Source organism: Myotis lucifugus, unplaced genomic scaffold (assembly GCF_000147115.1).
Source record: "Myotis lucifugus unplaced genomic scaffold, Myoluc2.0 scaffold_37, whole genome shotgun sequence".
NCBI classification, from domain to species: Eukaryota; Metazoa; Chordata; class Mammalia; order Chiroptera; family Vespertilionidae; genus Myotis; species Myotis lucifugus.
The window spans coordinates 527,720-538,299 of record NW_005871085.1 but is presented as its reverse complement, the minus strand read 5'-3'; the positions used below and the strand labels follow the sequence as shown (position 1 = coordinate 538,299).

Here is a 10,580-nt window from a genome sequence, read left to right as displayed (position 1 = left end):
CACATCCCCAGTGGGAGATGTGCAGGAGGCAGCTGATCGATGTTTCTCTCTCATTGATGTTTCTAACTATCTCTCTCCCTTCCTCTCTGTAAAAAATCAATAAAATATATATTAAAAAGAATCCTCAGTACAGTGTATGCCAGATAGCACACCCTTAAATAGATGTTATTAATAAATGACTTATTTATGTGGGAAGACTAAGGTTAAGGAGAAATGTCATTGGAAGTTATAAACAGAAAAGATAGAATGCATACCACCTCAGTCTTTCAATTGGCAACACCTTTTGATTCTTGAAGACTCAGCTCAGAAAGCAACTCCTCCAGGCAGCTTCTTTTGATGGTCCTAGGCTATCATCTCTCTTTGAACATGCCTGTCTTTGAACTTTTAATATGCAGGTGGGAATGTAGCCTCTATGCAGGTAGCCAGATCCAAGTAAAAAGGAGAAAAGGAGGAGGTGGTGCTGCTGAACCAGACGTACTCAGCTCCTTTTCCCCAGTTTACCAGATAACTCACTCCTTCTCCCCTGGAGAGATATGAGTGAGGTTCACAGAAGAGGTCTGAAATGTTGTTCAGCTAAAGTCCCTCCATGTGGAAATATGAGCCTAAAGAATTGGAAGTTCCCCAACATACCTTAATCCATACTCTTCCCAGATAGATCACCTTCCCCAGTAACTTAATAATAAGCCCCACTGGCTCTCTTCATTCATTCATTAAGCTAATTACTTGAGCACCTATTATGGGCCACACACTATTCTATACACTGGAAATATAGAAGTGAGCAAATACACAAACTCTTTGCTCTTGTGGAGCTTACATTCTTCTAATGGGGTGAGACAAAAACAAATAGATACAATAATAATAAATACATAGCCCTAACCGGTTTGGCTAAGTGGATGGAGCATCGGCCAGGTTCGATTCCGGTCAAGGGCATGTACCTTGGTTGCGGGCACATCCCCAGTAGGGGTGTGCATGAGCAGCTGATCAATGTTTCTCTCTCACTGATGTTTCATCGATGTTTCTAACTCTCTATCCCTCTCCCTTCCTCTCTGTAAAAAAAAAAAAAAAATCAATAAAATTTTATTAAAAAATAATAAATACATAATAAGTCAAGTGTTATAAAGAAAAATAAAGCAGAGCAGAAGATAAAGTAATGGGGAAGGGAGGTGGTACTTGTTTTAGACAGGGGAGTCAGGGAAAACCCTCTTTTGTTCAGAATGGGATTTTGAACCGAGACCCTAAATGAAAGCGAGGGGAATAATTGAGTGGTTCCCGAGCAAAAAAAAAGCACCCAAAGGCCCTGAAAGCAGAAAGGTTTTAGGAACACTCTGTACCCGTCCCTTTTTTTGTAATCTTCCACACCACCAAAAATCCCCTCCCCCCCCCAAAGGGTTCCTTTTGGACCCAATACTCTTACCTTTATTAACATGGACAACACCCTTTCCTCTCCCAAGGTTTATTTGCCCCCCCCCGAGCCTCCCCCACTGCCCCACCTCAATGTTCTCCTCCCTCCCAACTCACTCCCATGACTCAGTCTCCTTTTTTCTTCTCCCCAGGAGCCTGAGGCATGCCCTGTGGCCCTCACTGCCAGACCTACACCGGGTCCTAGGCCAGTACCTTCGGGATACTGCAGCCCTGAGTCCGGTGAGTGCACTCCTCTCCCTACCATCCACCACTAGTCCTACAAGGAGCTGGATCCTTGAACACTCAACCTTTCTAAGACCATTGCCTACCAGTATTCCATTGTCCTGGGCCTACCCCAAGCCAGACCCTCCTTCCTACACAATCTGGGTCTTCTCGCACACGACCTGCTAATCCAGCCCCCTTTTCCTCTCATCTCTCCCAGCCCAAGGCTGCAGTCTCAGATGTCTATGAAGAAGTGGAACCCAGCCTCCTTGAAATTCTACCTAAGTCCTCAGAGAAGACTCCCTTGCCCCTATGTTCCTCCCAGACCCAGATGGACTACCGAGGATTGCAGCCCGCTTGCCTGGGGACCATGCCCCTCTCTGTGCAACTGCCCACGGCTGAGTCGGGATCCTACTGCACCACTCACATTGCCAACCATTCCTACTTACCACTGACCTGTTGGCAGGCTCCTCACTCCCAGTACCCTGGACAGAACCAAACCCTCTAGTAGACCTTTCTTCCCACCCTTTCTACCTACCCCACCCCACCCCACCGCCACACCATACACATCTCAGACCTCACTTCCATCCTCTTTGTTGACCCTTGTAGCTGGGTTTCACAACACTGATCTTGCAATACTGCTGCTGACAAAAATCCAGGAGCCTCTTTCCTCAGGCAAGGCTCATTTATTTGACTAAGCTCTAATTTCCACCTTCTTTCTCTCACCTCTTTAATGCCACACTTCCCCACTTCTCATTTGCTTTTTGGACTACTTCAATGAGTACTTCTACTACAAATTTGCTAATGAAACTGCCCAGGCAACGTTCATCTCAAACTTTCTAATTGCAAGATCCAATAGGATCTTGTTAACCCTCTATTTATCTGATCTCTCTGTGGCATTTGCCACAGTGACTACTTGTTTCTCCTTTAAATTCTCTCCTACCTTGGCTTCTATGATATCACGGTCTCTCCTGGTTTTGTTCCTCTAGTAGTTGAGAACACAAACTCTGGAGTCAGCACTGAGTTCAATTCCTGTCATTCCACTTACTAGCTGTGGCCAAATAAAGTCTTTGAGCCTTAGTTTCTCATCTATAAAACAGGGGTAATGGAACCCTACAGAGTTGTGAAGAGGATTAAGTGAGATAATCTAAGCACAGTGCCTAGGATATAGTGTTTCATATATCTGAATGGTCATAATTATTCTTTCTTGTTCTCTTAGCCTGGCATCTCTTCTACTCCTTTTTAGAAGTCTCTCAGAGTCCATTCTTTTTATTTATTTTTTGTTTGTTTGTTTTAGTTAATCCTCACCCAAGGATATTTTTCCATTGACCTTTTAGATAGAGTGGATGAGAGAGGGAAAGACAGAGAGAAACACATTGATTGGTTGCCTCCTGCAAGTGCCCCAACCAGGGCCTGAGCCAGGGAGGAGCCTGCAACCAAGGTACGTGCTCTTGACCAGAATCGAACCCGGTCCGCAGGCTGACACTCTATCCACTGGGCCAAACTGGCTAGGGCTCTAGAGTCCATTCTTAACAGTCTCTAATTCCATCCATTTTCATTGCTTTTACTCTATGCTAACCCAAGTTCTTGTTTCCAGCCCAGATTCCTACTACAGCACCTGTGATGACTATGCAAGCAACCATTTACTTGTCTGTCTCCTGCTACTAGATTGTGAGCTTCTTGAGGGCAAAGGCTCTGACTTGTCTTCCTCCACCCTCCGCTTGCCCCCCCCCCCCCCCACAGAGGAGTGTTTGGTGCATGGGAGTAAGCCTTCAATAAATGTTTTCTAAATGAATTAAATCTTTCTGGACACCATCACCTTAACCCCATGCCAACCTCCCTCGTCCTCTAAGCCAGCGTTCTCAACCTGTGGGTCACGACCCCTTTGGGGGTCGAACGACCCTTTCACAGGGGTCGCCTAAGACCATTGGAAAACACATATAGAATTACATATTGTTTTTGTGATTAATCACTATGCTTTCATTATGTTCAATTTGTAACAATGAAAATACATTCTGCATATCAGATATTTACATTACAATTCATAACAGTAGCAAAATTACAGTTATGAAGTAGCAACGAAAATAATTTTATGGTTGGGGGTCACCACAACATGAGGAACTGTATTAAAGGGTCCCGGCATTAGGAAGGTTGAGAACCACTGCTCTAAGCCATTCATATACAGCAGTAAAATGTGCTTCAGCCATTCTGGCTATGGATTCTCCTGATCCATTCAAATTCTCAAACAAGGGTGTTTTTTATTTAGTTTTGTTTGTTTGTTTGTTTTTTCTGGCTCCAAACATACCCATTGTATCAGTCAGGGTCTTGGCAGAAATAGATGGCACACTCAAACTGGGTATCTTGATGAGAGTTTAATAAAGGGAATATTTATAAAGATGAGGCAGGATTTATGAAAACCATCAAGGAACAGTGCAATAACCCAGGACTAACAACAACTGGGAGCTGGTTCCACCCCTAGGCATCAAAGGATAAGGGGAGAGAGTAGTTACTAGACCTGGGGAGAGTAGCTGTGAAAGAGGGCTGCTTGGCTCTCCATTTAGATAGAGATATACAGCCAACCCATGGAGACATGGCAGGGAGGGAGCCAGGGGAATAAATAGCTCAAGGTCACTCTTCTCCCACCCTCTGATTTCTGTACTGGTTTGCTAGGGTTGCTGTAACAAAGTACCACAAACTTGGTAGCTTAAATAACAAAAATGTATTGTCTCACAGTTCTGGAGGCTAGGAGTTCAAGGTGTCAGCAGGGTTGGTTCCTTCTGAGGCTGTGAGAAACAATCTGTCCCATGCCTCTCCCCTAGCTTCTGGTGGTTCCCTGGCAGTCTTTGGCGGACCTTGACTTGGGAGAAACATCACCCTTATCTCTGTCTTCATTTTCACATGGCATTCTCCCTGTGTGTGTCTGTGCCTAAATTTCCCCATTATATAAGGACACCAGACATACTGGATTAGGGCCCTCCCAAATGACCTCATCTTAACTAATTACATCTGCAATGACCCTATTTCCAAATAAGGTCACACTCTGAAGTACTGGGACTTAGGAATTCAACATATGAATTTGGGGGACACGATTCAACCCATAATATCCCCCCATTGGTGGAACCCAAACAAAAACTAGAGCCCAAGGAAATCCATTGACACAGGCCATATGAATCATCTTCATAGGGCACGGGCAGGGTGGAGAAGGATGAAGAGTGGGTCTGAATGGGACAAATGGATGACATCCAGTATACTCATTTTCCATCATTCCTTCCCCTAGTCATCTTCAAGGCTCCGACTTTATTCCTAGGGACTCAAGACAGGGATGAGGCCCAAACCAGTGAACCTCTCACCTTTACACCCACTCAGCCATCATGTCCTGATCACTTTTACTTCTATATATATATATTTTTATTGATTTTTTACAGAGAGGAAGGGAGAGGAATAGAGAATCAGAAACATAGATGAGAGAGAAACATCGATCAGCTGCCTCCTGCACACCCCCCCTGGGGATGTGCCCGCAACCAAGGTACATGCCCTTGACCAGAATTGAACCCGGGACCCCTGAGTCCACAGGCCGACGCTCTATCCACTGAGCCAAACCGGTTAGGGTCACTTATACTTCTTAAATTCCATTTCCTCTATCTCCACTGAACTACATACAGCCTTTTAACTAATATCTTTGCCTCTTTTAAAATATATATTTTTATTGATTTCAGAGAGGAAGGGAGAGGGAGAGAGAGAAACATCAATGATGAAAGAGAATCATTGATTAGCTGCCTCCTGCACTCCCCCGACTGGGGATCGAGCCCACAACCTGGGCAAGTGCCCTGATCTGGAATTGAATTGTGACCTCCTGATTCATAGGTCGATGCTCAACCACTGAGCCACACTGTAGTCTCTCTTTATATCTCTCCAGTTTCAACCTGTATGTTGCCTCCAGATTGATCTTCCTACTAATCTCACTCCTTACCTTTGACTCTTCAGAACCTGATTTCTTTCTCTTCCACTATTTGCTAATGTGAGGATTAAAAATGTTAACACAATGCCATGCATATAGTTAATACTCAGTGTTTATTGAGCTATTTTTAATTTCCCAACTAAGTTGTTCCACCCCCTGAATATCACCTATATTCTATTCCTTCCATATCCTCTGCTTCCCTAGATTCAAGTCCTTCAGGTGTGAGTTCCCCCCATCTAACCAGCTCCTCAGCCTCTAATTATCCATCTCAAAAGCCTTGTTCTCCTTGCCTCTAGCCTAAGAGGAAGCGATGTTTCTTTCCTAGACTGGAAAAGCTCCCTGTGTTTTCTACCCCATTTCTTCCTGGGGAAGGTACCCAGTTTCCTTTGTTCTGTCAGCTGGCCCTTGCCTGGCCCCTTTCACCTCCCCTGACTCTTGCCTTCACCTTCCAAAAGACATAGGCCTCGCCCTAGTCAGTTTGGCTCAGTGAATAACACATCAGCCTGTGGACTGAAGGGTCTCGGGTTCAATTCAGGTCAAGGACTTGTACCTCTGTTGCTGGCTTGATCCTCAGCCCTAGTTTGGGCATGTGTGGGAGGCAATCAATCAATGTGTCTCTCTCTCATCTATGCTTTTTTCTTTCTCTGTCCCTCTCCTCTCTTCTATTCTCTCTAAAAAATCAATGGAAAAATATCCGTGGGTAAGGATTAACAACAACAAAAAAAGACATAGGACTCTTGGTGCTATTATTCCCTCAAACTCCCATTGCACTGCCCCTTTTCCACTCCCAGATTTCTCACACAAGTAGGCCGTGCTGCTGCCTTCGTATTCTCCCCACCCTTCTTTCTTCGACCTTTCCAATTGGAACCCGAGCACCCACTCTCCTGATCCCTCTCTCTCCAAGGTCACCGATGATTTGTTTCTCAATAGCTATATCTGACCTCTTCTCTCATCATTCTGCTTAACTATTTTGCATCATATTAGAATTCTTCCCATTTCAAGGTCCATGTCAGTATAATCTGGCTTCTTTCATTCCTTTATTTTAAAATTATGAATTCCTTGAGGTTGTACCCTTATTTACCCTATCCTTATTCTCTGCAGTTAACCCTACTCCAGAAGCTGCAAACTGCTGGCCATGTCCCGCCCTCAGATATGTTTTGTTTGGCCCTTCCCTACACAGAAAACTCTCACTGATAAAACAGATCAAGTCCAAACTCCTTAGCTTAACATTTAAGGCCCTGACCAGCCTGATTCTAGACTACATTTCCTATGTAAATGGGACTCCCCATTTAAAACCCCAGGATATCCAACTCCTTGTTTTCCAAGGTAGTTGGAAATAAAGAACATAAACACTTCAAAATCAAAGGTAACAATATTAAATTTGGGCTAAGAGCACCAGATTTTTCTCTGTCATCATCAGAGTTCACTCCACTACTTATTTTTGTTTGTTTGTTCGTTGGAAGCTACCCATTGTCTTCACTATCAGAGACATGTAAACAAGGAGCCCAGAACGCTGGTGAACCTTGAGCCCTGGCAAGGGCCAGAGCTATGCACCAATTGTTTAGTCGAGACAATAGTGGCTCAAGCAATTTCCTGACCAAATAGTCTCAGAGTAAATCTTTACTGACCTTTAAGATAGTCTGTCTGTTACCGGAATTGCCTGCCTGACTAAGGGCTATATGTGTATCCAAAATTGAATAAAAGGTTGGCAAGGCGTGGGCACCAGTGGAAGTCCTTCCCCTTGCGTTGGGCTTCCCGCCTGGCCCCGAATATTTCCAAATTATTATTTCTTGTCTCGTCTCTGTCATTGTGTGTGGCCCTTCTCCAGATCCTGAACCTTGAACCACGCAGGTCGTGGCTCACACATTTGTTTTGTTTTGTTAATTCTCACCAGAGGATTTTTTTTTCATTGATTTTTAGTGAGTGAGAGGGAGGGAGGGGGCAGAGATGAGAGAGAGAGAGAGAGAGAGAGAGAGAGAGAGAGAGAGGAGAGAGAAACATCCACATGAGAGAGACACATTGGTTGGATGCCTCCCACATGCACCCCAACCACCCATGGTCAGGACTGAACCTGAACCTGCAATCCAGGTGTGCTCTTGACCGAGACCCTTCAGTGTTCAGGCAGACGCTCTAACCACTGAGAAACACTGGCCAGGGCATTCCACTACTTATTATTATTGGCTGTGTGCCTTTGGGCAAGTTTTTCACCTTTTTCTGACCCAGTTTCTTTTTCTATAAAAGGGGCAAGATTATGTCTTATAGGAGTAAGGATTAAACTCAATAATGTATGCAAGCCCTTTAAACACAATAGTTAGCAGATGGCCAATAAATGGTACCTATTATTATTTTTATTATTGCTGTTTCACCTCTAAGCACATTCACACAATTCATTCAAGTCATTATTAGAGTACTGGATTAAATGGGTTTTGAACCTGGATTTCCACCAATTTGTGTGAACTCTGGCACATCCCTTCCCTGGGCCTCTGTTTCTTCACCTATAAAATATGGGTGTTTCCAAGATGGGGAGGGTGCACCTCCGCAATGGATCTCTAAAATTCCTGACACCTCTAAAGCCCCATAAGAATAAGCCACAATGTCTCCCTCAGGGCAAGTCCAACCTTACCTTCTAGATGGGCAGGTCTGAATCCTGATTCTTTTTCTTGACTATAAGGAATTCACCCCTTTCAGCTTCATTTCCCCTGATTGTAAAACAGCAAACAAAACAATTTTAAAAACAAACACACGTACTACTTCTTTCCTAGCAGTGTCCCTGTTGTAGGCGGCAGGAATAGCACCAGGTGTATGACCGGTGGGGTCAGACCACATCTGGGTTCAGCAACCTGGGTACTTGGGTTCTGGCTAGGAAAGAATTAACTCCAGGCCCAAACTGTAAGAGAACATTTATTGGGTCAATTACAGAGGTAGAAAAGTAATTCCTAGAGGAAATGGGCTTCAGAAACAAGTTATAGGTGTAAAGGAAGGGCCCTTGGAGCTTGGGAGTGAGGAAGCTAATGGTAAGGTGCCAGGGGCAGGGAGATGGCAGGGAAGGAGAAGGGAGAGGGAAGAGCGTGAGTGTGCTCCTAGGAGGGAGAACACACTGGGGTCCTCCGTCCTGAGGGTTTTAAGGGTGGAGAGTGTAGGGGAGGTCCCAGGGGAAGATCTCAATAGAATACTCAGCAGTTTTACAGGTGTGTCCTTTCAGAGTCGTAGTCTCCACTGATTGGCCGGCACCAGGGCAGAGGGTCATTGTCATTATTCAATGCAGCCAGCTCTGAGGTCAGCCTTGGAATTGCTTATCTGGTGTTGTTGCTTTTCTGGGCCTGGAGTTGAAATACAACTGAGGCCTAGATGCTATCTCTAGGGAGGACCGGTCGGGGGCTCCATCCATATGCTAGGGGAGGAAAGGTCACCCCGGGGGTGACTTCCCTCCCGACAATTGTCTATTGCAGTGATGGCGAACCTATGACATGCGTGTCAGAGGTGACACACGAACTCATTTTTTTTTGGTTGATTTTTCTTTGATAAATGGCATTTAAATATATGAAATAAATACCAAAAATGTAAGTCTTTGTTTTACTATGGTTGCAAATATCAAAACATTTCTATATGTGACACGGCACCGGAGTTAAGTTAGGGTTTTTTCAAAATGCTGACACGCCGAGCTCAAAAGGTTCGCCATCACTGGCTATGGTTAGGCACCTGTGGCTTTACACCCCATGACCTCCTGAACCTGGCCCAACGTGCTTGCTCTGCTCATGTCTGCCTACAGCATCCCTGCTCTCACCGGGCCAACAGCGGATGAACCCTAACTCCTCCGGCCTCCCTTCCGTGAAGCCTCTCAGCCCTTTCAGACCCCATCCCGCCCTCTCCCTCCACCCTCTCCCTTCCGTTCTCTAAAGGGGTCAGTGCTTCAGGTCGTTCCACAGCTCTCTGCACTTGGGTATCAAAAATAAGCCCCACAGGGAGGGTTTAAATGTGCAGGGCGGGTGAGGGGAACCTGAGGAATGAATGGAAGCGAAGCGGCCAGGCGGAGGCAGCGCGAGCCCCGCCCCCGGACGCTCCCCGCCCCTTCCCTCTCGCTTTCCGACACAAATCACGTGTCCCGGCTGAACTCTCGTGAGATCTGCGACTTGCCCCGGAAGACCCGCCCCCAGGGCCGTGGAGGCCAATGGGAAAAAGTGACGGTTACGACCGTTGGGTTTCGAAGAAGCCAATGACTGCCGGGAGCGGAGAGTTTAAGACGCTCAGGCCTGCGTTTCTCAGGTCGGTCGGGGATCGCACCGGCTCGGAGCTGACGGTGAGTGGCGGCGGGGCCCTGCCGCGGGGGGCCCGCGGCCGAGGCGACCCTGGCCGTGGGGCCGGCCTTTCCGAGCACGGACGCCTGTCTTCTTCCAGGGCTCGGCGGGCACCTTTCCCCTGCGGACGCTTCGCTCCCATGGCGCAGTTCGTGTTCGACAGCGACCTGCACTCCCTGCTGCAGCTGGACACCACCATCCCCAATGCGCCCCCCGCGCGCTGGCAGCGCAAAGCTAAGGAAGCCTCGGGGCCCGCCACTCACCCAGGCGGGCGGCCAATCGGGTCCACACCGCCGGCAGGACCCCCGGGCCGCACTCCGGGTCAGTGGGGTGCGGCGGGTCGCGGGTCGCGGGCGCGTCTGACATTCAGCTGCGGGTTCCCCCCCTCTGGACCCAGTGGGAATGTTGTGTGTTCGTTTGAACACGTTAAAAAATATGCTTCGGTATTTTGATCTTCGTCTGGAAGTTGGGCACGACTTGTATATCTGGCCATCCCTATTGACCCCTCATTAGATGGAAAGTTTCCTCTCATAGCATAAGTGATCGCGAGTAGACGTAGATGCTCCATAGAGTTTTGTCTCAAGCTTGTATTAGAACTCCGGTGGCCAGCAAGGACAGGATCCCCGGTCTTGGGGGCATTGATGATCTTATAAGAAAGCGGTGACGAGTACGCACGCTACCGTTGAATCATAACAGTGAGACAA

General features: G+C 46.7%; 2 protein-coding genes across 2 annotated transcripts in view; both read left to right on the top strand.

Annotated features, from left to right (window-relative positions):
- Nucleotides 1-2,945, top strand: part of MPL (MPL proto-oncogene, thrombopoietin receptor) — a 14,948-nt gene extending 12,003 nt beyond the window's left edge. The window contains exons 9-11 of the mRNA XM_023752813.1: nucleotides 530-537; nucleotides 1,554-1,641; nucleotides 1,844-2,945. Coding sequence (XP_023608581.1) covers nucleotides 530-537; nucleotides 1,554-1,641; nucleotides 1,844-2,131 — 384 coding nt within the window. The 3' untranslated portion in view covers nucleotides 2,132-2,945. The remainder of the gene's footprint in view (nucleotides 1-529; nucleotides 538-1,553; nucleotides 1,642-1,843) is intronic.
- Nucleotides 2,946-10,016: 7,071 nt separating this feature from the next.
- Nucleotides 10,017-10,580, top strand: part of CDC20 (cell division cycle 20) — a 4,330-nt gene continuing 3,766 nt past the window's right edge. Inside the window, 1 exon segment of the mRNA XM_023752812.1 lies at nucleotides 10,017-10,197. Coding sequence (XP_023608580.1) covers nucleotides 10,017-10,197 — 181 coding nt within the window.